The sequence below is a fragment of the Semicossyphus pulcher genome, unplaced genomic scaffold (assembly GCF_022749685.1).
Source record: "Semicossyphus pulcher isolate SPU_LCO1_2020_fin unplaced genomic scaffold, fSemPul1.0.p SCAF_14, whole genome shotgun sequence".
Classification (NCBI taxonomy): Eukaryota; Metazoa; Chordata; class Actinopteri; order Labriformes; family Labridae; genus Semicossyphus; species Semicossyphus pulcher.
In genome coordinates, this window is record NW_027211648.1 from 3,651,422 (window position 1) to 3,677,706 (window position 26,285).

At 43.7% G+C, this 26,285-nt stretch overlaps 2 protein-coding genes across 5 annotated transcripts in view; both read right to left on the reverse strand.

Annotated features, from left to right (window-relative positions):
* Positions 1–676: 676 nt before the first annotated feature.
* Positions 677–10,196, reverse strand: exd2 (exonuclease 3'-5' domain containing 2). Its single transcript, XM_069662520.1, has 10 exons — positions 10,126–10,196; positions 8,841–8,911; positions 8,315–8,751; positions 7,112–7,368; positions 6,465–6,591; positions 5,102–5,412; positions 4,712–4,818; positions 2,756–2,891; positions 2,085–2,453; positions 677–1,914 (listed from the first exon to the last, which is right to left on the reverse strand). The coding sequence occupies exons 3-10, from the start codon at positions 8,708–8,710 to the stop codon at positions 1,698–1,700; spliced, it is 1,920 nt and encodes a 639-aa protein (XP_069518621.1). The 5' UTR covers positions 8,711–8,751; positions 8,841–8,911; positions 10,126–10,196; the 3' UTR covers positions 677–1,697.
* Positions 10,197–10,627: 431 nt separating this feature from the next.
* The window catches only part of numb (NUMB endocytic adaptor protein), a 47,347-nt gene continuing 31,689 nt past the window's right edge, over positions 10,628–26,285 (reverse strand). The window contains exons 3-11 of one of the 4 annotated variants that reach the window (XM_069662026.1): positions 24,970–25,044; positions 17,259–17,291; positions 16,498–16,572; positions 15,803–15,943; positions 15,201–15,405; positions 14,826–15,122; positions 14,536–14,679; positions 13,659–13,808; positions 10,628–13,068 (exon numbers count right to left, since the gene is read on the reverse strand). In XM_069662026.1, the coding sequence (XP_069518127.1) occupies positions 12,308–13,068; positions 13,659–13,808; positions 14,536–14,679; positions 14,826–15,122; positions 15,201–15,405; positions 15,803–15,943; positions 16,498–16,572; positions 17,259–17,291; positions 24,970–25,044 (1,881 nt within the window). In that variant the 3' untranslated portion in view covers positions 10,628–12,307. The remainder of the gene's footprint in view (positions 13,069–13,658; positions 13,809–14,535; positions 14,680–14,825; positions 15,123–15,200; positions 15,406–15,802; positions 15,944–16,497; positions 16,573–17,258; positions 17,292–24,969; positions 25,045–26,285) is intronic. The other 3 variants (XM_069662027.1, XM_069662028.1, XM_069662029.1) reach the window with 3 other exon arrangements.

A 26,285-nucleotide genomic window follows, 5' to 3' on the forward strand; every position in this document is an offset into this window, starting at 1 on the left:
GTAAGCCAACATTAGGGAGGTATGAATCTTTTTGTTTCCCAAAAATAAAAAGCAAATTAGAGTTTGAAAACATGAAATCTTCAGGTGTGTTTCCACCCGCAGAGGTTTCACTGTAGTGAAGATGCAGTAAAGATGTCAGAGTGTCTTTCACAACACAGGATTGCACTCCTTGTCACCGCAAAACTTTGAAAAGGGGAATTCCTCCAAAATATTTTATTTTTCAGAAAGTATTTCCTTATTTCTCGTCTTGATGAAGGAAAAAAAAAAATCATTCTCAAGTGAACTTTGGTGGAATCCCTTTCAGTGAAGCAGCCTCATGTGCCATTGTTTTGTGTGCAGTGTCAAACACTGAACATTAGAAATGTGCTTAGTTTTGTCAGCATCTGCATGTTGAGCCATTTTGGTATTTATTTGTAAATGTATTTTCTTATTTATTCTTTTTCTGACTGAACTGTGAAACCAGGGGAGCTCATAACTCTACACTAATTCAGATACAAAACATTTGACTGACAGATTGTTCTGATGCCAAAATCAAGAGGCCTTAATTCAGCAAAACTAGATTGTAAAAAAAGTCATTCCTGACAAAAAAAAAATCCAACTGATGACTCCTTTGACCTGAAAGTCACGAGTGATTCATATATGAAATGTTAAGAAACAAACGCTTTTGTACTCATTTTTACAGACTATTTATTAAACTGTGATTTTGTAAGAAATAAAAAAAGAAACAATGAATGTGTGCGTGTGAAGATGTGTGTTCACCGACAAAGCGTGCCACACATTAATACAAACATTACTTTATTATTTTGTGTCATTCATGATTTAGGAAAACAAACAGCTTCAGGGCTTACATCCAGGAATAAAGCAGCTGTGTTGTAAATAAATGTATCACACTCTAAAAAGTCTGCCTTGCAAAGAGGGAGGGGAGGAAGGAAAGGAGTTTAGTGTTAAGCTAATTTTCAAAAATCACATTAGAGTTGGCACCTCTTCTTCTCTGTGCGGTTTGGATTGTGTGAAACGACGTCGTAGTGAAACGGCTGTAAACTGAAACGCGGTCACGTCCTGCTGCTGTGACAAGTCTCCAGTCAGGTTTGGGGATTAAGAGGCACATTAAAACATGAGCCATAGAGGAGTCCCAGCCGTCAGGAGAATCAGCAGCAGGACGTAAACATCAGGAGATTAAATGATCAACCGAAAGAGCCAACTTCACTGTGGGTAGCATTCATCCCCCCCTGCGAGAATCAAACTAAACCTCTGAGATGGAGCCCAAAGGCACCTTGAAGGCAAACTCATCTTTGACTGAAGTTTGATTTCAGGATACTTCTGGAAAATTCATCTTTCATCTATTGACTTAAAACAGACAATAGACTGAAAACAAAAGCAGGGCAGAGAGTCAAATAATTTAAATTCATATTAAAATGACCCTCTCTCTGCAAAGCAAGTCACATTTTAAATCAGACTGTTAGAATGTCATCAGAATTCATTGTAGACAAACGATCATCATGGTCTCGTTGATAGCCGCCACATGCTGATTCAGTCTGGTGTATTAGTTCATCAATAATTCATCTGCTCACTAAAAAAAGCAATTTGGCTTGTAAAATAAACGGAGTGGCTGTGGAAGTTTGACCAGCAGACGAGAAATTTCAGTTCCTTGCCTCAGTCTGTAGCAGCTTCTGGTCCTCGTGGGGACGGACAGACCGTCAGTTGAGTTTGATTGGCAGGTCCTCTCCGTACTTGCGGAGGAACTTGCTGTGGTTGTGGTCGACGGACCAGAGAGGAGGGAGGTGTCGGGGCTGCATGGTGGTGAGGAAGTGCTGCCTCCAGCGGCGCTCCAGGTCCATCAGGCCCGGCAGGCCCTGCTCAGCATGAGCCTGCACCACCTTCAGACCGTGAGGCACGTACGCCTCGTTGAAGATCCTTCAGAGGAGAGAGGAGGAGCCAGAAATGCCCGGACATCACATCTCATTCAGGTGAGGGAAAATGCTTCATTTATTCCAGTGGGATGATTTCATATTTACACTTAGAATAATCGGCTGTTTTTAATTTACAGATTTATACTCAAACAAATCTTTCTGAGAGTAACCTACCTGGTCTCCAAACCGGCGGCCTGCTGCAGCGCCTCGTCCGTCAGCTCCTGCTCCTCGTTCACGCTGAGGAAGCTTTTGATCAAAGTCTGCAGCTCGTCTCGTCGCTGCTCCGGCAGTCCGTCCCCGGCGGTGAGCAGAGCTCGCGCCGCTGAACGCACCCGCCGTCTGTCCGAGTCCTCCAGCGTGCGGACTCCCTCCTCGCAGCCCTGAGGGGCGGCGAACTCTTCAACCAGCTGCTGCTTCAGGAAGCTGTCGTGCACGTTGGAGGCGGCGTGGCAGCTGGTGCAGAGCAGCAGGATGTCGTGGGAGTTGTGGTCCTTCATCTCAGTGGGAAAATGCCGCCTGTACTCATGCGGCACAATGTTTTTCCTGTGGGACCGAAGGAAAATCAGTAAATCAGAACTAATGTGTAATTAAGTGTCACCACATCATAAAAGTATTTATCTTTAGAGACACGACTTTTAAATTGTTTTAAAGGGTTTCCTTCTTTTTATATCAGGTTATAAATCACCTGATATCTTTGCATTTTGATTTCTGATTCAGAACAAATTACTAAACGATGAAAATAACTTAAAATCAAATCAAGTCTCATAAATGAATTTACATATTCAGACAGCTCTGAGAGAAGAACCTCTCTTCCAGATTAACTGTGATGTAATCAGATATCAAACCTGATGTATGAATCTGCTTTCCCACAGACCACGCAGAGGTTCTCTTTAGCAGTGAGGTAATAGTCCTGTTGGGAGTCGGGACGTCCCGACGGCTCGAACAGCAGCCTCACGACGAACGGATCCTCACTCTGCAGCACTGGGTCAGAAACAGAGATGATGTCAATCGTATCAGAGATATAAATGCAGACAAAATTACTAGTAAAACAGACCCTCTCTACTTTTTGTCTTTCCTGTGCTTCAGATATCATCCAGCCTACGTGCCTCTGACTGCTTTAAGTCTTAGTTTTGTTGTTTACTAGATGTCTGTTTGGCCCTGCAGATAACAAAACTAAACCCTCTCCAGTCGTGCAAAAACACCCTCGCTTGATGTGGTGCAGCTTTGTCAAAAAAGAGTTGATGCATACGTCACTTCTTCAGCTTAGACTATACCTCGTCTGACAAAATGAGGTTTGCAATGAGCCTAGTTTATGTGCTGCCAATAATGGAAACTCGCCTAATTTTAATTTCTACTTTACGATATTTCAAAAGTGTGCTGCTGCTCTACAGCTGAATGAAAACACGACCAATGAATTGACAATGTATTTATAGCTACAACATGCAATTTAACTAGCATCAGGCGCTGTGGGCTAAAACTTTAGACTTAAAGTAAAAGAAGAAAGACAGAAAGAGCTGCAAAGAAGCTCAACATGCAGCAGACAAAAGGATTTTAACACCAGTTTGTCTACACAGCTGAATGATGTAAAGACACTGAAGTCTCCAAAGTAATGCATTAGGGAGATATTTTGCATGTTGTAGCTTAAAGATATAATCTCAAAGATCTCAGTTTCGTTCTCTTTGGTGGCACCTAATGGTGAGAAACGGGAATTGCGGGAGCACGCTTCCCAATTTAAGACGTCCACGGTTGGCTCCCTTTGTCACGGTTGTAACTCTTGATTGTTCTCGCTGACGGTCGCTTCACTTTTAAGACTTGTTGCCTTCATCTCAGGCTGCTTTCACACCTAAAGTCCGCTTGTTTGATCGAATCAAACACCAAATTGCATTTTGCCTCGGTTCGGTTTGTGTTCACACGGCCTCGGTTCGGTTTGTGTTCACACGGCAGCTTCAACCAGCAGACCAAAAGTTTTGATGCACAAGGAAACTGCTCTCTGATTGGTCAGAATTTTCACGTGGGAAAATTGCGATCACAGTGTGCTCTCACTCTTGTTTACTTCAGGCAGAGTTTAATGTTTTGTTCCGATTTTTCTTTCAACTTTGAACAGACATTGTTCCAAAGTTCGAGTTTCACAACAGTTTGAATACCTCTGTGAAATTGTTTGGTCAGCCCGCGTCTGTCCTTTACTCATCTTGCTGTCTCTGTAAGTGTCAGCACCCGTTAACAACCCACAATGCACATCTGTTTGGTTCACTTCCTATAATTGGTTTTTGATCGAGACCCTCGTTTTCAGGGGAACCAGAGTTTGTTTGTTTGGCCCACACCAAAGTTCCAGCTTCCTTTCACACCACCCCGAACGCACCAGAGTTAAGCTCAAACGGACCAAATAGCTCAGGTGTGAAAGCACCATTAGTGTCGAGTTAGTTTCTTTTTCTTTGGATTTTCACTTATTGTTGAAGTTGTATCTGTAGTCATCCATCTTTTCTTTGTTTGTTCAGCCATAGTAGATGCCGCTTAGCTCCGCCTACCCTCTCTGGCAGACCAACCACTGCTGGCTGATGGAAAACGTGTCACTAACTGGGCGCCGCTTCTGATTTATCCCGCGACAGTCGCCACAGACAGCCAGTCTGTCATACTGCAAATGCAAAGGCTTTCACCAGCAGGCCATAGGCTCAATCACCACTGTGTTACCTCATTTGGCGATAGACTTAACAGACATTTTTTTAAAAGAAAATCTTCGAGATTATATCTTTAAAGACTGACATGGTGTTTTAATGTTAACACGTTGGTGTTATCCAGTGTACCTCCTATTCCTTTATCTAGGTACCATTTGGCTTTCTTCTTGTCGCAGGTACACAGAGGCTGGCCGTCTGGAGCGTGGAGGAAGCAGTTATCATAGAGAGGAGACTTCCTGGAACACAGAGAGGGGTTGATTCTGGATTTGCATCAATAAGGATTTGCATTATCCTGTAACAAAACCTTAACTAAAACATTTAGAACACCTACAGGTGAAAGACGGAACAAGGAACTGACATGTAGCATTTCAAATCGCTTTCTGAAGCCCACAATGTCTCAAAATCATGTCTTGTATCTTTGGAACGTTTTTAAACGGCAACAAAAAACATACAAGCAGATACATTTCCAGCTGTGGTGACAAATAGTTTATACGCTTCGTCAGTGCAGTCCCTCCTCACCTGACAGAATAGCCCACACCCAGTGGTTTCCTCTTGTTGTTCTTTCGAGGGTCTGGGACTTGCTGATCTCCAGACTCCGGGCTTTCATAAATGGCCGGTTTCCGCATCCTCCGCTTCCTCTCTCCGTCAGCGCTCCCGTCGTCTGCGTCTCCTCGGCCCCTGAAGGGAACGTCCACCAGGCCCTGGCAGCGGGCGGCCAACTCAGAGTACGAGCACCCGCTGGAAGAGGCGGGACCGGCTTCAGAGTGGAGGCCGAGGAGACGGAGGAAGAGAGCGATGGAAACTTGGGCGTCTCTGGCAGCATAAGTCATCTAGTGAAGAGCAGACGGATGATGAAAGTTTAGAGGAAACAGGAACAGTATCAAGACACGAAGTAGGCGTACAGCGTGTGTCAGTTGTATGCACTCGAAGAAGTCAATCAGATACAAAATGCTTTTTCATTGCAGATAAATTTAACCCTTTCCCACTGAAATTAGCACGTTGATGCAGGTTTTTCAGACCCAGGAAGACCCGCTTATAGATGCTGATTGTCTCTGTTCCCATTGTCAGTGAAGTATACTCCTGTTGGTCTCTTTTCTGCTTCGTCACCGTCTGACGTCACAAACGCGCCCGAAACAGGGTTAGTAAACAGTGAAGATGTTGCGGCGGTTAGGTCTTTATTGTATCCATTACTCATTAAGTCTGTTTATCAAATTGGCGCTGGCAAATTTGAAACAAGCGCTGCTCGGGCGGAGACGGGCGGAATTTGTAGCTGAGATGACGAGGAGTCGCAGAAGTTACAGACGGAGCATACCAATGCGCCGGAAGGGGGCGGAGATTAGCACGTCAAACCGAGTTGAGGCGATGATGACCCGGGTCTGAATGCAGATTGTAGCCTTTCCCACTAAGCAAAAAAGGTGAGTGTTAGTGGGTTTTTGACCAGTGGGAAAGCGGCTTAAGATTGTGTTTTAGGTTTTTTCAACAAGCATCTGTAACAGAAGCTATAAGAAGACGTAAACGGTCGGCAGTCTTAGTTTCCTCTCTTACTAGTTTTACTTTTTAATGGAAGGAGTAAATATTGTTTCACGCCAATCTGAGCGGTGGAAGCACTTCAAATGTTCACCTAACGCTATATGTGGAGAAAGTACATTAGATTTCTTGCATCATGGGCAACCAAAGATCCTCCCATTTTAACAATGAGCTCGTTTGAGATGCTCTTTAAATACGGACACACAGACGTAAAAAGACTTTTGGGCGAAAGAGAGTACCCTTGAGCTTTCTTGTGATATTTTATATCTTAAACTGCAGATTTCGTTCACTGAAGCAGATGTGTAAAATGAGAAATATGATAAATGTGAAGAGGACCCGTAATGCAATGAATCACCTGCTCCAGGGTCAGTTGATCTGCCTCCCAGTCACTGCAGCGCAGCTCCAGAGATTTATCGAGAGAAACATTCAACAGATCTGCTGCCAGAGACTTCAGACTCAGACCATTACTCACTGTCGTTTGCCTGAAATGGAGACATAATTTAAGAGGAGGATTTGTAAACACAAACATATTACAATGTGAGTAAGCTTAAAGAGGGGGTATTACGCTGTTTTCACATTTTAAGACATGTTGGATGTCCACACTAAATGTGAGTGAAGTCTCAAATCTGTAGGTAAAAGTATGTTGGAGTAATCCCCAGGCTTCTCAGCTCAGCCTACAGGCTGCTGTGAATGCCAGCTTTCACACAGTTTTTTCTGCACGCTGCACTTTATGACATCACAAAGTGCAGCCTCAGCAGGCTTCGGGGAGCTGGCCAATCAGAAGAAAGCGGGCTTGTAGGGGCGGGGTTTCTTAAAGGGCCAGAGCTGACTGAGTCATTTCAGGCAGAGGCTGTATGAAGGCCTGCACAGAGCACCAGTGAGACTATAAATTATACTAAGCTACTCCACAGGTACCACAGAACGAAATATGAAGCTTGAAATTAGCATTATACCCCCCTTTAACAGATAAGAGGATAAAAGACTCTCAGACATAAACTGTACCTCTGTCTTAAAGCAATGTATCGCAGGTCAACTGCACATGTCATCGACAGACCGTAGTCACGCGTCAGGCGTTTTCCGTCCTCATAACAACCGACGCCGACTTTCAGAATGTGTGGGTCTCTGAGGACTTCCATTAAGCTGAGGGGGAACGTCTGCTGGCCGCTGCGAAACGCCAGCAGCCTCACCAAGACACACAGACCTGAATATGAGGCCATCTGTAACAGGGAGACTGCAGACGTCCGGCCTTTCATAGACACCTGCAACAGGAAACAGATAGGTCAGACATAACACCACAAGCAGTTAGGGATTATCTCAGGAGGATGTTTGAAGGGAAAATTCCAGCCTTGTGATGATAGTCTTACACTCGTGCTTATCGTCAAATTAGACGTTTAGTGTGAAAATGTTGGGAGTTCATTATTTGTTCTCTGCACAGACGATTGTGATTTACTTTTGGGTGAATTGCTTTCTGGTCTGTCAATGAGGCTTTAGTACAACTTCCTCTTAAATTACTGTTTTTTGCTGTATGGCTATAAAAAGCATTTGTTTAAAAAAGGGGCGACTGATGGCGATTCTCAAATTTAGATGGTGGATCCGCTCAGATTTTGCTGCAACTGACTATAGCTTTTATAACAGATTGATATGTTGATATTTGTCTTGACTAACTGACTGTTTCCTAGAGCCAATTAGACATTTTTATATTAGGTCACGTCAATTTCATTCTTGATAAATCTCTATTTTCTCATATATGAAAATGGTTTTAAATGCCAGTCCCATTTTTTCAAAGCTCAAGGTAACATCTTTAAACTGCTCGTTTTATCTTCACATTGATCCAAATCTTAAGGATATCAAATTTACTTTTGTATATGAAAAAGAAAAAAGGTGCAAATTATCTCATTCCCAGACAAACAAAGATATTTACGACGACAAACAAAGAAGAAATGTTTTAAATCTTCACATCTGAGAAGCTGGAACCAGATGTTGGATATTTGTGCTTTGAAAATCATGACTGACAGAATTTATCGCCAAATTTTCTTTTGATACTCGACTAACTGTCTGAACTCTAACAGATAAACTCAATTCTTAGTTGGCTGTTTCCTAAAGGGGCAGAGTAAAGGGTCCAAAATGCTGAATCAATCAGGGTGGATTTTTCCTCTTCATACATAAGAACATGCATGAGGTATTTCTTACGCCTTCCGTCTTTACCCATTCACAGTCAAGCCCCAGCACGGGGAAGACTGACAGCTCCTTTTGCATCAGCGGCCACAGCTGCTGCCATTCCTCCTCAGAGCTCACCATCACTGGTTTCACTCCCAGCAGCTGCGCAGAGGACGGTATCTGCACAGGAGGGGGCAGCTGTGAGGTCTGACACTCCACAGCCTTAAACTCCTTCTCTGGAACATGTGGCGGTTCTGGGTCTTTATACTTCACATCAGTAAACTCCTTTTCCACAGGACACGGAGCTTCCACGGGGTCAGCCACCTTCTGGATGAAAGGCAGCCTCTTCCTTTTTGTCCGGTAGACTCGCCATATGAGCAGGCCTCCGAAGGTTGCCCCTAATACTGTTGTAATGACAGCAGTTAAAGGCCCTCGATGAGACATGTCGACTTGTAGTGAAGTTCAGCTGGCTGAAAAGTGCAAACCTGGAGCCAAAAACACACAAGACAAGTTATTGAAGCTCAATATTCACATTTGAGCCAGTGTTAATTAAAAAAAGAAATGATTTCTTTACCTTTCCTGTGTCAGTGGGATGCCATGCAAACCTGGCTCTGTTTCTTTATTGTGCACAGGAAATGCATCCTTCTGGAAATAAAAAAGGCAACATCCCAACTTCAAAACATGTTACTGGGGCAATGCACTGTTTAAATACAGAGTGGTACGATGGAACTGATAAGACAATCCTATCAAGTCATCACGTGAAAGTTAACATAAAAACAGGGAAACCCACAGCCAGCTTCACAGGTATATCAGCTATATTTGATAGCCATTCCTAAAAATGGTACATTTACTATATTTTAAATAGATGAATAGGTGTAAACCGTCCTTGACTCTGAAGTGGACTTCAACAAGCTGTGTTCTTGAGACATTTTTAACATGATTAATTTAATAGAAACTTAGTGCATCTATTAAATTTAGACACATTTTGCTAGCTGAGATCTTGATCCACACAAAGCTGTAAGATTATGCGACAGTAGAGTAAACGACACTAAAGGGTAGAGCATATATTAACAGGTGAGGTGTTAGTGTTGTGCAGAGAGACGGGCATAATTATACACCACAGGTTCTGCTTTCACAGCGATCAACATCTGTGACCCCCACCTGTCTCATGTGCTCCTGTTTTTTAACCGGTAACATGCACGATCTTTTCTAAATACCATGGAGGCACCTACTGTTGGAAAAGCGAACAAAATAACTCGAGTATGCTTTAAAGTTGCTCTGGCAAGACTGGCATATTTAATTGGGTCACATAATTGGGTGCCACAACTGCCACCGTTCATGATATCAATTTAACTATCTTGTCTATGGTCGTTTCACCAGCGCTAAGCTCATTCAAAGCTAATGTTGAGCAGCACTTGTTCAGATGAAAGCTTAGCTGTTACATTGCTAAGCTGAAGGGTTTATATGATTCCATATGTCAGCAACGGAACCAACAAGCTGTCATTCGAGCAGTGAACTGAACGTCAAGCTATCACTTAACAGCTAGCGTTAGCAGGACAACTACTACTAGCGTCAATTTTTCCTGCTATACAACAGCATTGGAATCTAAACCAGGTTGCCTTTCCCCTGAAATTGAAGCTGGTCTTAAAGGCAACATTATTTCCTGTCGTTGTTCTAGTTACTTTTCCTGTTGAGGCAAAGTTAAACTAACGTTAGCCGGACTAGCCACTATAGCTAGCCGGTTAACTTGCTAGCTCTCGGCTTGTACAGTCCGGCGTCCTTCGGATGAACTGCATGTAACACAGCATTAAAGCAGCGCAGTGTCCTTTTTGTGCTAATATGTGAAATTTGAGTCTTACCTTTACGTTTTAAACCAACACAACGCCAGTTTCACACACATGTACGCTTGCTTTTTTATGCTAATCTGAAACATGTCTTCCGGGCCGCATTTATAACGACGCTGCTGCACCGGGACGCAGCTCTCCAGCCAGCGCCCCCTGCCGGAAGGATGGACTTACAACACAAACACCACTTGCACCACATTTTCAGCTCAGTTGTTACATTTCCTGGATGCTTCTATTGATTCTTTACCTTTATATACTTTTAAAAGGTTAAGAATGATAAGATGTAGGTGTTACAGAGCTGCAAGCCATTATTTTCATAGTTTGTCCAGTTATTTCCTCAATTAAAGTATAGTGTATGAAATTAAATCAATTATAGACATTTAGTCACCAAATGGCCATAAAAATTCAAGGCGACAACTTCAAATTGCATGTTTTTACTGACATTCAAAAATGTTCAATGTATAATCCTATAAAAACGTAGCAGATTCTCACACTGGTGAAGCTGGATTCAGTGAATTGTGTCACTTTTTTGTTTGATAAATTCATTAAAATAGCTGCTGATTATTTTCTAGAGACCAAATGACAGAATGACATTTTCAAGATTATTCCCCAGGGAATAGTGCCTGTTTTACTACCTTCACTAGCAGACTTAACTATAAATTGCGTTTAAAACATGACAGTATTTAATCAAGAACAAAGAACACATTTTCCTCTACCACCATCAATTTATTCAATCTTTTAGCTTCAATATTTCTCCAAAGAAGTGGAATAAAGTAATGAAATAATTACAAAATGGAAAAATAGATCAGATAATAGATCATATTCACAGGCTTGATTTAAAAAAATAAAAACATGACAGAGAGAAATCAGACAGTGAGAGATGAAACCGTTTAATCTCCCTGTAGTTTTCTGTTGACCGTCAGAACCACAGAAGGCTGACGGAGGTCAGGCCGTGTCAGCATCTCAACTGACTAACCTGTGTTGATCAAGGTCACCTGTGAGGTCAAATCATCTAGTTTAGTGCTTGTGCAAAATAAAAATTTAGAAATCAACTACTTAAAAAAATAATATAAGAGGTGGAGAAACAGGAGAAGACTCATCCTACTGTGTTAAATAAAAAACAAAAACAAAATCGTTACCACACAAAAAAAGAATGACAGTGAAGACAGAAAGTAAAATGTTAAGTACTGATGTGTACTAAACTATTAAAAACTGAGCTTAGGTAAGAGAGGCAACCAGTTGGGCACCACCACCAGGTCCGCATTGATTGTTGCTGCAATGATACCCTATTTACAGTGAGATGCTTCACATCCAATCACAGGATGCAACAGACGGAAATAAAGAGATTTTTCTTCAAAAATAAAACATTAAACAAAAAATACACAAAAGTAAAGCAGCTGTCCCTTCACAAAATCTCTTTACATCACATTAAAAATTAGCACTGCTGTGAGCTGTGTGTACAGTATAGATTCTTTATAGATATATATATTTATATATATATATTTTATGTATAATATATACGGTCATTTCTTGTATACAGGAACATGTCTCATTGTAGCTAGCCTGTGCCTTTGGCACGATTACTTACAACTCTTCTGTTAGATTCCAAAGCTATTTAAAATATACTTAATGCATAAAAATAAAGATTTTGGCATTGTCTCACTCTACTCCTCTGATTGGTAAGTTAATGAGAACTTCTCATGTGGAAGCTGAGTTCTCTCAGTGCTGCAGTTCCTCTGCCAGGTGAGGGAGTCTCGTTCTGTCAACAGGGGGAGCTGGGTGAGCGAAGGCAGGCAGGGGACAAGAGCAAACACACCTGGGTGGGTGGGAGGGTGCTGACAGGGGGCTGGGTGTGGCTCGGCACAGATATTCCACAGGGTAAAGACAACCTTGGCGCTCCACAGCACAAACAAAACTATACAGACAAAGCGAATGAAATGCCTGGGGAGCTGCACCCTCGTTAACAGCAGCCTGTTTGTTTGTTTTTCCTCACTGCTGTGCAGAGTTCTGCTCCCTGCTGATTCACCTCCTGCTCTCCACGCTCTCCACGTTCTTTTCGGCCCTGTTGAGTTTGTCCTCTGAAACTGACATTAAGAGAGACAGGAAGTTGTTGCCCTCTCTTCTTAAGTCAATCACACATCGTCTCCCTCAACACTAACAGCCTCATTATTGTCCAGTCCTTTCTCAAGCACAGCCTTCAGAGCTGGATCTCAAAGGTCTTGTGGAGCTCAGTGGAGAAGGGATTTGTCGGGGAGGGTGTGGTGCGCTGGCGGGAGCGGCTCTCCAAGGCTGCCCACTGGGCCTCAAAGGCATCTTCCTGCTGCTGTGGGGGCGGCTGGATGGCTGGGGAGGATGGGGCAAGTTGGGATGGAGGAGCCCAGCTGTCTGCCCCGTTAAAGGTCACACTGCCGTTGGAGGGCTGGAGGGGAGCGGGGTGCATTGCAACAGGCTGTGGGGGCTTGATAAAGGGGCTGACGTTGCCGACAGCCTGGGTATCATGCTGAGTTGTTGTGGATACTGGGACCGGGAAGGGTTGGGGTTGCGTGGCTGAGCCGAACACATTAGCCACCATCTGTGAGGGAGTGATGCCGACCACAGGCACGCTGGGCTGAGGGAACGGCAGCCCGTTCGGCATCGGGTAGGAAGCCGGAGCCTGAGCGTGGAATGCAGGCTGACGAGGGGGCAGCATGGGCACGGCAGAGGGCAGAGAGGGCATGAAGGCCACCGGGGGAACAGTGGGAGGCGGAACCACGGGCATCGGCACAACAGGAGCAGCGAAGTGCTGGGCGGGCGGCGTCGCTGCTGCCAGGATTGGATTAGCTTGTGGGGCTCTGACAGACTTGGTGACTTCTTCTAACCACCGGTCTGCTTCTGATGGGGTGCGTTTGTGGGAGGATATGACAGGGGAGGATGATGGGGGCACCACTATCACTGGTGTAGGGGTTGTCCAGTTACTTCCTGTTGGCAGAAAGGCATCAAAGTTAGTGACTGTAATACACACCAAACAAACAATTGATATGCAAGTGAAACACAGTTTATCAGTGACATATTACAAACTAACAGGAGAGATTCATCACTGCAGTTCATAACTATTGTTGTTGTAAGTTTATAGTCTGACATTTTAGGCAGAGAGTTAAATGAGACAATCGTTACCACTCTCATCTGTGTTCGTTACATACAAGGTTTCTTTTCTTATTGTTTTAACCCAAACCACGACATTTTCCTAAAACTAATCAAGGACCTTTGGTGCCTCAACCTAAAAAACTGTGTTGTTTAATCACATACTTTGTTAGGATTAGGAAAAGTTAATGATTGGGTTAACGAGCCAGTCACAGCACATGAGAAAGCTATTACTAGAAACTTTATTTGGAAAATAATAAGGCTACAACCAGCATCCAGTTAGCTTAGCATAACTTAAAAAAATGGGAATAGAGGGAAAGCGCAAGCCTCGCTCCTGTTCACGTCGTTTCTGTTTTATTTCAATACTACACTCTCAGTGCATCCTGTGACATGCAAACTTGTCAGTCATGCCTCTCTGAAGTGCTTACCTGGCTGTGCTGAGGCCGGGGCCCCTGCTGGGGTCTTAGCCCAGGGGTTAGTGTCTCGTGCAGGCAGAGCGGGGGGCAGAACTGGGGGGTTAGCAGTTACAGTAGCAGACGCAGCAGCGGTGACAGAGAAGGCAGGAGCTGTGCCGTTCACTACAGCAGACGAGAGACAGAAGCTAGTAATAGCAGGCTTTTGGGTCAGGCGACAAAACCCGCCCTTTTGTTAGACATGCACAACATTTCCATGCAATTAATAAGTCATAACTAATGTTAATCACATAAATAAACACGTTTCAAATGTAGTTATGGGAACATATAAGCGGACACTTAGTCTCTAACTGCAAATTTAAAATGCAACACAATTTGTTTCCTGCAGAGCTTAATGACCAGGAAACTCTCACTGTGGGCGCTGAATAACACTGTTGGCCAGAGAAGCTGGCCACAGATAACTCTTGGCAGACATCTGCAGCAAAGTTAGTGTGTGGCTTCTCATTCTGCTACTGATTGTGGCAGATTTGCCTGGCATGTACAAAACTGACAATAAATCCAATAATGCCATTCAGTTAAGATCTGATTTTTGTTATTTTAACCACAAAAAGCTTTAAAATGTTGCTTTAATTATCTGCCAGTAGTTGGATTTGTATTGTGCTACATAGTTAGCAATGTCTAGCTAGCACTGGGAACCCAAACATGTGAATATATGGCCCAGGTTAATAATATAATTGGTGTTTAACACCACAATACGGATGCCATCAATCCCCTAACTCTACACACAGCTGTCCAGATCACCGTAACCCATTGACTGTGTTCATCACAGTGTAGATGTCCAGTTACACATGCTACATATTTAGGGTTTAAAAAGTGGTTTTGCTGGTGTTACCTGGTGCTACAGGAGACTGCGGTGATGATGCTGGTTTGGGCATCGGTGCTGAAGAGAAGGGGTCCTCTGGGGGTCCACTGAAAGCTGAGGTGATCTGAGTGCACAGCGAACTGATGCTGTCACTTTCTCCCTCCACCTCGGGGACTGGAGGGGAAACACCAGCGTCAGACGACATAACAGATTTTATCTCCGGGAACGTCTTCATGCAGTAAAGTTTGTTTCTGAATTTCTTTTTATCTTTGGGCTGGATTCTTTCAAACACAGACAGTTGGTCTAAATCCCAGACTCACCTGTGTTCTTGATGGGGAAGTCAGACTTGCGCTGCATGGTGGAGGGCAGCTCGTTCATTCGCAGTGACAGCTGTCGTTTGAAAGGAGAAGTCTTCTGACTGAGGGCCGGGAAGCCTCTGAAGGAGCCCTGCCTGGCAATCACGTCGGCAGGTGCGTGTCTGCGTGGTATCGCCTGGGGTCCCAGCGTGGACACCGAGAGAGGAGGGGAGGACGAGGGGGATGGAGAGCCTCCCGCCGGGTGTGCTGCGGAGTTTGTCACACCGATGGAGTTCCCAGCAATGGTTACATCTGTCTCTGCTGTAAGAGAGGGGCAACATTAAAGCAATTAAGCAACTTAAAGTCAGAGAGAAACATTCTCAAGATAGGACAACAAACCATTTTTAGCATCCTGTAGCTGCCTCATAACTTCCTCCCGCTCTGCTGCCTCAGTTGCCGTTGTGACACGAAACGAGCCCTCGCGGGTGAAAGTGGTTCTGTTGGCGTCAAAGGTTGCTGTGACCCCGCACTCCTTCTCTCGCTTCTGTTTTCTCTCCAGACAGGCAGCGAATGCACAACCCACAGCGTGACTGAGACGCTCTCCCTGAAACACAAAAGGGCACAGACCTTAGGTCTCCTTGACCGTTTACACAAAGCTTTTAGCATAGCACTGAAATAAATGATTTTGCAACAATAAACAGGACATCAAAAACATGTTATTGAAACCAGTATAAATCTTGTGAAAAATACCATGAATCCCATTTAAAACATGGTATAAAAACATAATAAACATGGTATACAATGTGGTATAAAAACACCAGAAATGCCAGATAATTCACTTCAGATTGTAAAACATCATTGGCTTTTAAAGGAGTAAAACTTGGCAAATTTTAGGCATAAGAGTGAGCAGATTTAGTAATACAATCTAGTAATGCTAAGAATATAGATATAGATAATATAGATCAAGGAAATAGTCTAGTGTTATTAGAATAAGTACTGACCGAGTCTTTAATGGCCATAAAACAATGGCAGATCCAGCGTCGTGTGGTTCCATCCCTGCAGATGTAAGAGAACGCCCTCTCAAAGTTCCGGTCCGGAGCGCAGAACGACACCTTCTCTATTGTCTGGTCAAGAATCAGGTCCTGCAGAACGCATTTTCACATCATTATAACAAAATCTACCGTCGGGGTTAAGTGACACTCAATGGAGTCAATTCAGAACGTGGGCTGAATAATTGCGTAGTGAACAGCACTTCAATGTGAAGGCCTGGCTGAAGTGCTCAAATATTTCTGAACTACTTCCAGCTCCACAAGGACTGTTCAGCACCTGCTGCTGCTCTCTTATCTCATTTTTACCCTCTTACTCGAGGACAGATGACACAAAAAGGTGCTTTCTGTAATGATGTCAGACACTTTGAATGACAATTGAAGATGTAAGCTGCAGTACCAGTGCTTTCCAGCAGGTGTCAATGTTACCTTTACTGTCTACCAATGTCTACTCTTGCAGGTGCACTGAGAACATATTTCCAAAGAGGGCCTTTTGGAGGTCACTAGTCCAGAGGTATAGCAGCTTCTATATCATTACAAGCTCAGCAGCTTCTGCCTACTCTAATGCCACGTGTGCTTCCTTCTGCAGCTCTTTCATTTTGATCAAGGTGTTTCTGAGCCTGTGCTCGAGGACTGAAGGGACTTATTACCTTTGTTTTGTCATCTACGACACGTAGACCATCTGCCGACACCCACAACACAGCCCGCACCGGCTTCTTCCCAGCCTGCAAAGGAAACACAACAGGGACAGGTACGAGTAAGAAGCTTTTCAAGTCTCTCCATGCGTTCCCTTTGCACCATTCCTTGGTACCTATTCATAAAAATCCAGTCAACACACGCACAAAGCACACCTGTGAATGAAGAGAAAGCACCAGATAAGAGACAAAAGAGAAGACACAGTTCAGGGAGTTGTTTTTCTGAGTGCTGTGTCATTCAGTAAAACCCAATTTGAATCAAAGAAACAAGAAGGTTGGTTTGAGAACTGGTGCACTGATGCAGTCGACAGTGGTGGCCCCCGTTGGTTAGAACAATTACAATAAAATATTTGTGTGTGTGCAAAAGAAGGAAGCGTTCATTCACACAAACTGTTCATTGTTCCTTTCTTGATTCATGGAAGAAGGGCTGAAGGGAGAGAAGGCACGCCTGTTAATACAAAAACACACACACCACAAAAACACAAAAAAAGTGCCCCACCCCAACCTAAACCACCCCACCTGCTCAGACACACATGCATCATTGTGTTTGTCTCTCTCCAGACAGACCCCCCCCCCCTCCTGTGTACACGCCTGTGTGTGTGTTTCTTCCAGCCTCGGGGTGTGATCAAAGGGTGAAGTGTTATGTGAGAGGAGGAAAAATAATAATAATGCTCATAATCAAGAGACACACTCAGACACACAAAGCAATAACTTACTTTTGCAAAGAATCCTTTGAAGAATTTCCTGTCCTGGAAGTGGATGTGGTAAAAAAACAAAGGGAGGGTGGGTGAGAGGGGTGGAGGAGACATGGGGGGAGGAACAAGGCATGAAAATGTTACCTAAGAGGTCTAAAAATTGTCTGGAGCCCACAGGGAAGGAAATGATTTGGATTTGTTTTTGGGTGGAGGTGAAGCTGGGTTATGAGTGAGTGAGTGAGAGAGAGAGGCGATGGATCAGGTAGCTCCACATGATTCCATACTGATGGATGATTTATGGGTGACGCTGTGGTTGTTATTGCCTTTATGATGATGACTTTTAGAAGGGCTGGGCGATAGGGCAAAAAAAATGTGACCATAATACATTTTTCTATGCCAATCATTGATGCTATTTATATTTGATTATGGCGCCAGTTTAAGAAGCATCCTGATAATGACGGAAACCTTTATAGCCTTTAGAATATAGATAATTTGCATATGCTGAAGTTGTCTATCAGAAATATTTTTTTCAAAGTAAAGATGATTAAAACAGGTAAATAAACACAGTTTCATGTTAAAAAAAAGTTGCTCTGAAGCTTGTATCTATGTGCTCAGCCTGTTAAATTAAATTTTTTAATAGTTGAAGGTTTTTACAGAAGGTTAATTATCTGCAGCGGTCTCCTCCTCTCCAGAATAAAAGGACACAGTAATTAAACTATCAAAATTACAGAGTAAAGCAGTTTTGTGTTAAAAATATCCAATTCTTTAAGCTAGAGTGGATGTCAGGAGGTGCTGCAAGCTGAGCTGCCGCTAACATTAGCTTAGCTTGTTTTGGTCTTAGAATATCTTGAATGTTTATGTTTACATGGTTTATTAAGGGAGCAAAATTATCTGCAAAGAGCTCCTACCCCCCAAAACAAAAAGATCTGGTGTTTAAAACTACTTAAAAACACACTGTGAACCAATTTCAGTTTAAAATGTTCTCAGACCCTCTTTGGAGAACACAGCATGTCCAGCGAGGAAGGCTGCTAACCCGGACGCCATAAACATCCATATATATTTTTTTGCAGTGTTGGAGGAGTTCACATTTTCGCCAATTTCTTGCCCTTGGCTTTCACTAATTTTCCCCCCTTTTCCAGAGAACATCCCCTTTCTTCATGTCAATGATGCTTTGAGGTAGGAAGTTGGTGTTTACTTTTTTGGGGGTTTTTCAGCCTCTGTGTAATTGGCTGTTAGATTGATCCATAACTAGTAAAAAAGGGTCCAAAGTTTATCATCATAAATACATTTTATCATGATCCTATTCTTTGAATTATCGCCCAGCCCTAACTGTTAGCACTGGAAGCCAGTAAACGCAATTAACTGTTCCCCCGACAGCAGGAAGTGACATCCCGAGGTGCTTCTGTGATTTAAAAAACAACAGTAAATACCCCACAAGACTACAACAGCTAAGACAGCACACCAAGCTGCCTGGACGGAGGAGATAAACATGGCAGGCCCTTCAGGTGTGTGTCTGTGCGAGTATAAAGGAGGGGATAATCCCAAATCCCATTTTATTCTGTCCCCTGTGATTCCTAAACCGGGACCTGGTCATTCCAGGGCTGCTCAGCAGACAGAAACAGATTCCCACAGACGGCAGTTTGACCTCCGAGTCAAACCTGTGACTGTTCACCGGTCAGACAGAGTCGGGGGTCAAGTTTAGGCCGCCACAACCACACAAAGACACCACAATCAGACCCCGCCTAGCCTTAATCCTCCCCTCCCTTCTCCCCCCAACTCGCTCCCTGAGAGTTCCTCTCCTCCCCATAAGCTGTGGAAAGGAGTGCCACTCTGCTCCTGTTACACAGCCATGGTGGAGACGGCACTCCGAGCACCATGTTAATGCATGATTTAACGTGTTAACCAGCTCTGGAGATTCATTTGGAGTGAGCTAAGCGCTTGTTAGTGGGTGTGGGTGTTTGTGAGAAGCACACAGACATGCAGATGGTAGCAGAGCTTGAACAGCTAGTATTAGTCAGCTAAGGTAAGGGGAAGAAAAATCTCTACAGGGTTGAGGTTAACTAGAATGTGAGGGCAGTGAGGGGGAGGGGGTTTTGGAGGTATTTCTCTGCAACACCACAATAAAACCTGCTAAAAAAGACAAAAAAACGTATAACAGGAACAAAAGGTAATACAATATTCAAGGCATTCAATGAGTGAACTGGGATGAAACTACAACAGGGGAGAAGCTGTCTGGGCAGAAAGGAAAGCTGAGTTTTGAAAGATCAAAGTGAAGCCAACAAGGCAACAACCGAGCAGGAAACTTTGCAGCCAACAAGCCTTACGTCAGTGTCTGTGCAAAATGGTGTTTTAAGAGAAAACCTTTGCAAGCAACCACTGAAACCTTCTAGTGCTACTGCCAGCTGGTGGCTTACTTACAGTCATGTCAGCCCCCCAAAACAATACCAACCTCAAGCTGGATATGCAACACCTCTCACACATCATCTTACGCAACAAAACACAGCTTACAACATCTGACTCAAACAGCAATATCTATAAGAGAGTGTGCTTTATCACAGACAGCAGAGAAATCTCTTTACCTGAGAGGCTACAAAAGGTACTTAAACCACCACTAGACTAAGAACTGGACATTGAGGGAGAAAGAGAGGGGCAAGACGTCAGCAAACACTAAGTTATGAGCTAATGCTACCACTAGCTTGGTTGGCAAGGTGCAAGTGTACTGTACTTTATGTGACTGTAATTGTAAAAATGTGATATTAATGGGAATTCTTACTTTAGCCGGGGGAGCACACATTTTGAATAAGTACTTACTGAAAGGCTGAAGTACAACAAAAGTATTTTTCAGGTCGCGGTTGAAGCGATTTTTCAATCACAGGCAGCCATGCCCTAAAACATACCCAGCTTTATTGCTCTACTATGAATGGAAGAATAATCTTGAAAAAGAACTTAATTAAAACTAAATTGAAGAACTAGCAATTGAGACAATAAACAAATTAGCAAAATGTTTGCTGAGGTAATAAACCAAGTCTTCTTTTCACCCCCTGCAAGCCAGAGTACAGGTTGAAGGCACTTCCACATTGGCTTCACTTTTGAAACCAAGAGGTTACGTCACCTTCTTATATACAGTCTATGCTCTGAAAAAAGTCTAACCACAAGCAGGATGTGTAACAACGAATAAAACATGTAGTGTAACAACTGACGTTGGCCTGGGGCCGATTTCACAGAGATGTTTTAGACTGGTCTATGGTGTTAGGCCAGTCTTAATATTGCTCATAGATTAGTCTAATGCAAGTTGGACCGTTAGTAAAGACTGACTCATTTTAAGCCCCAAAAAATTACCTTACCCCCAGGCTAACTCAGCTCTAAGACCCATGTTACCATGGTAACAACCAGTGACACCTGCTGACCAGTAGCACCAAATTTTGAACATCTTTGATGGTCCTTTCAACAGTCGGATTAACACTGTTTACTGTTGATGCACTCTTTTTCCTTACAACATCTGCTTCATATTGAGACATTCACATCTACTGCAAGAGAGAGTGTACCTTAAATTTAACAGGTTGGACAGGTGCTTTACAAAGGAGGATGGTTGCCTATAAATGAATTTCCCGGAGCTAATAATAACAGTTTATCTCTGTGACATTTTTTCAGTTCAGTACCGGGCATGTTTGTAGAGTTCCCTCAGAACAGCTGATCTCTGGGTTGAGTAAGGATTTTGTTTTGTAGTTGCCCACATGTGGTGTTTACTCAGGAAGTATCTCTGGCGGGGATGGAAAGGCAGCTCTCCATACCATGTGACACAAAGCAAAACACCGCCTAATATAAATGCTGTCTAATGGAATTAGATACATTGTCGCTGATGGAGCCTGAGGCTACTGGGTGTTGATGTAAAAATACAATTGGAATTCTTTCAGCATGTCAGCATCTCCTGGTGGGGTGCTCCACCCAGTCTGCACAGAGGAAACACTCCAGGTCACCGTGAGCTCCCGAGAAACAGCACAAACATTCCTGCTGCTAGAACACAGAATACACGTCCAACCCCGGGCTGTCAGCCAACAGCAGCAGGAAGTGATGTCATGATGACAACGCAAAAAAAAGGGCAGCTTGGAGGTTGATGGTGCCGCAGTGTGCAGCCACCACCTCCTCCTCCACTCGCCTCCATCCTCCCCTCTGAGTCACGGGTTGCAGGGCTGTGAGAAAACTCTCATTACTGTCCCAAAGGCTGCTGGGAAAACAATGAAGTCGGCTCAAAGCTGAAGCTGTCACACACACTAACACACGAGGACTGACAGCTAGACCACCAACGTGCTCCCTCTGGCACAGAGTGCATTCTGGGACGCACATATTTTCACATTCTTCCTTCTCTAAAATCAGAGAGTTAGTCCTCATCTCTCTTGCCGTTCCAAACCTTAAATCCTGTTAATGTTATGTCTGCTCTTACCTGACTGTCAGGAATCAGCCCTCACAAGATATTGAGCACCTTCAGGTCTGGGGTTGGATCCGGACCAATTTAGTTATTAGTTCCTGGAAATACTTTCCTGCTGAGCAATATTAACTTACACTCACTCCACCCACAGGAGCTGTATTTGTTGCCATGCAACAGTGAGCTTATTAAAGAGTCGGTGAGGATGAAGTGGGATCTATCAGGGCCTTATTAATTGTATATTTTGCTCAAAGGGTGGTCCTCGTCTAGTCTGCACAGGGATAACTGGCATCTCTACACCACGACGATGAGGCTGCTGCTGGAGGTAGGCCCTATTTTTCCCATAGAACTAGACCTCAGATGGCATCAGCAATGAAAGTCTAGGATTCAGATCACTGCATCACTGCATCACTGCATTTTACATCTTATATCTTTTGATGCTCCATTGTAAAGAGAGCATTGAGGATAACAGAATGGAAGGTTATAAGCTTTATTATTCAACTCTTGTCTGAAAATCAAAAGTACAAAACCAATGAGAAGTGAAGGGCAGAGGGACACAGTGACGGGTTTCTGTTTGCTGCTCTGAGCTCCTGTACTGGATGTCTGCAAATATTAACTCTCCCGTATTATGACTTTTTAAATAATGATGATATTTGGAAAGCTTTCCCAGAGACGAAAAGTATAATTTCTCCTGTGTGATGGCATCTCAACTTAAAGTCTAAGGGTGCTTTCACACCTGACAGCTTCGGTCCGGACTATCGGACTTTACTCTGAAAGTCTGGTTTGTTAGGACAGGTGTGAACACGTAAACCGACACCAAACAACCGGACCATGATCCGCTAGAAAAGACGAGTCTCGGTCCATTTCCAAATGAACCACGGTCTGATTCAATTTACATGTGAACATAAAGTAGGACCTAATACAGGAAGCAAACCGAAACACTGTGCATTGTGGGTTGTTAACGGGTGCCACTGACAGAGACAGCCACGCAGCCAGGCAGCAAGATGAGTAGAGGACAGACGTGGAGGAGCGACGATGGGCTGACCAAACAGTTTGACAAATGCTTGTGGAAACGCACAAAAACACAGAAGTATGGCAGCTGATCAATCTGTGGAACAACAAGGGTTAAAACTTTAAAAAAAAACTCAGACAACAAAACATGCAAGTCTGCGATCGTGTTGAGTGTGAGTGAGGAGTGTGCTCTCCCTCTTGTTTACTTCAGGGAGTGGAAATTCTGACCAATCAGAGAGCCGTTTCCTCACACATCAAAACTTTCAGTCCACTGGTAAAAGCTGCCGTGTGAACACGAACCAAACTCGAGGCTAAATGCAACAATCAGACTTCAGGTGTCAAAGCACCCGAAGAGACAGACCAGTACTAGCGAGCAAAGGACTGCACCGTATGAAAACAAAGAAGTGGGGGGAAATCTGCAGCTCCTTTCATCACGTAGATGGGCACCATCTTGGAACAAAGCATGCTGATCTCAACCAACAGCTGTTTTGTTGCATTTCCTGAGATTGAATACTACTGTCTCCCTCTGTTTGTTTTTAATGTGTGTACAACAGAACCTAAAGCTGTGTCATGTCTGCCACTAGAGATCTCTCAATCCAAACACTTGAGACGTGACTCTGGTAGAAATTATGTTCAATTCTAATAAAAATAGCCGTCATTTTTAGTGAAATGTAAACAGTTTGCCAACTTCCTTCATCACTCTTTGGTGTTTCCAGTGTTTACCGGAAAGACAACCAAATGAAACACACTGTCTTGAAAAAGATAACCAGTAACCGGGTATTGTAAGCTTAACAGAACATTTCACATGCTGGTGGATTTTGGATATTTTGTTACATAGTACACCTTTAAAACAGAGCTACATGCTCGATATGCAATTTATAATGTGGCAAAAGGTCATTTCCAACACTAATTATAAACATGGATGAGCAAAGCAATACCCATGAAAGCGAGGGAGCGGAGCAGCAGGGGAGGAAATGTCAATAGGTTAAGAAGGTTCAGATAGTCGCGGCCTGCAGGAGGACATGAGGTGGAATCACCCGCCTCTCCATTGGAGTTGGCTCCATTTTGTCGGCCCTGTTAAAATGAATGTAACTCAATAAGACCTGACAGCCTCGGGCTCTGTGTACACCATGTGACCTCATCAGGCACCAGCGTGTATACAGTATGTCTGTCTGCTGCGCCTCTGGGTGCACCTCTTCCTGTGTGTGTTTTTGTGCAGACAAATCATTTGCCTGTGAGCCCCTATCTGACGGTGTGTTCAGGTTGTGTGTTTGTTGTGCTTCTGTGTGCAGCAAACGTGCGTGTGAACCACTGTGCGAGGCTGCGAAATACACATCAATATCCATATCCACTCTCTCCTCTAAATATGTAACTTATGGCTTCAAAAATTAAGACGGCGAGGACAAAAATGCCAAACTTGACGTTAAGATTTATGTGTTTTATTATCTGTTAATTGTGCTCATAAAACATGAAATTGTTCTCAGAGCAGGCATGTTCTACAGTGTAATTACACTAACAAATGGGTTGCAATAGCTCAAGATGTCTTTAACAGCTCATTGAGTCAAATTATAAAATGAGTTAAGCCCCTTTATGCAATTGTATACAGCAAGAAGTATTGATACTGAAATTGGAAGCTGTTATCACTGAATTCAACACTTCCTCTGAACTGAGACTCAAGCTCGATGTGCTGATGATCTCGTCCAGAACAGACGAAGAAGAAGAACCCAGAAGCAGACCTGCCGAATCAGGTTTGGCCCCGACCGCAGACTCGTTAACCCACAGGAGTTTACGGCCTGGGTGGGGCCTTGGGAACAATTGACAGCACGGAAAAGCAATTGCACAATGGTTTCCCCCCTTTCCCCCTCCCCTGCTCCCAAACTGGAATTTGTTCCTTTTGCGCAACTCCACCGGAATTTACTGCAGTAGGAAGTACATGCCGGTCTATCTCCTCCGGCTGAGTACAGAGCATGAGGAGAGTGAGAGAGAGGAAGAGACGGTCAAATCAGACACTCACACCCCTGGAGGTTGTCTGAGGGTCACGATGGGAGGACAAAAAGCAACACCCTGGCCTCGATGTACAGAGTACACTTAGCAGGAATAAACAACTGCATGGTGACAGATAGGAGGGCTGCCACAAAATAAAGGAAATGTTAGAAGGAGTCAGTCGGATGTTGGAAGCACAGTGAGGGAAACTACCAGGAGAAAAGATAAGAAACAGATAGAGAGGAAGTAGGACTGTGTCTGGTATTTAGCAGCCTCGTTCCTGGGAGTACTGAGGGGTTTTCTAGAGAAACATACCGTCTTCAGCCGCTTCACTGCATCCTCGCAGATGTGCATGCCTCGGGACTCCTCCACCTCCACATGGCCCAGGTACTGCAGGGTAGAGAGAGGTAGAGAGACACAGAGAGAGAGAGTGAGTGAGTAATGCTTTGACAATCATTTCCTTGGGCTATCTCTTCTGACGTTTAAGTGAGATTACAATTATAAACTCTGGAGGGAGTTTGAGTATTTAAATGAGTGCAGACTGTCTAACATTCCCTGCTTGGGTGGTGCCTGTGATTTATACACCTCATTAATTACCATTTTCAGGTCAATTGCAGTTCAACTGTTCCCCCGTTGATCCCTAATTTTGTCTTTGGAGAAAACTAAACACTTTCCTGAGAAATGTAAACGAGGAAGTGGTTCAAACTAACAGCAAGTGTGTGATTCAAAGAGGAAATGATAACCTGACAAAAAGTAAACAAAGACACGAGGGGGCAAAACCCAAGCAGCCTCTTCCTCATGAACTCAGTGTGGTCAATATAAGTGTTTGAGTTATTTTGCGTTTGATGCCTGGCCCACACTAAAAGTTCTTCCAAATCTTACCAGATGTTGAAAATATGAGAGAGCCCACACATGACGATATATAATCGTAGATTTAACAGTTTTGTTCCTGTAGTGTGTGGAGAGCAATGATTACGCCAAAACAGCACACCACACACTAACAGATTCATTCACCAACAACCAGAGTCCGACTGGAAATCTTGCAAAACTCTCGCGGTCAAACGAGACTTTAGAGTGAACATACATGGTGGACGACGGGCAGGAAGAGTTGGCGATGATAGTTTTTGGACTTTTTACTGAAAAGTCAGGAAGAAAAAAGAACAAACTGTGGATGAAGCGGTGGAGACGGCGTGAACATGGGCTGTACGTGTTACTTTATGCTTCACGTTTGCTTTTGTCGACATGGCTGCGGTTGTTCTGCTTACTTCTTGAGTCAGCTCAATTGGCTATTGTTTCGTTCCACGTGACGATCCATAGAGTGCGTGCTCGGCTGTCCTCGGTGTTCATCAACCATCAAAAAATTGCTTACGATTGTCGGCAGGGGGGATCGGGCCCAAAATCGTCCCGATTATCTTGTAGTGTGTACCCTGCTTGAGCCAACAAGTTCTATGGCTAAATTACATTTCTGAAGTCTTAATATTTTGATCTACAAAGTAAGGAAACAATGTTAAAGTCATGGCTGATCTCTTCCACACAGTGAGACACACAGCTTCTTAATCAAACACTTGTATCCAGTTGATACTCAGTATCTGCCTTTAGCTAAAGCCCAGGTATCACTATCGTCCTGAAAA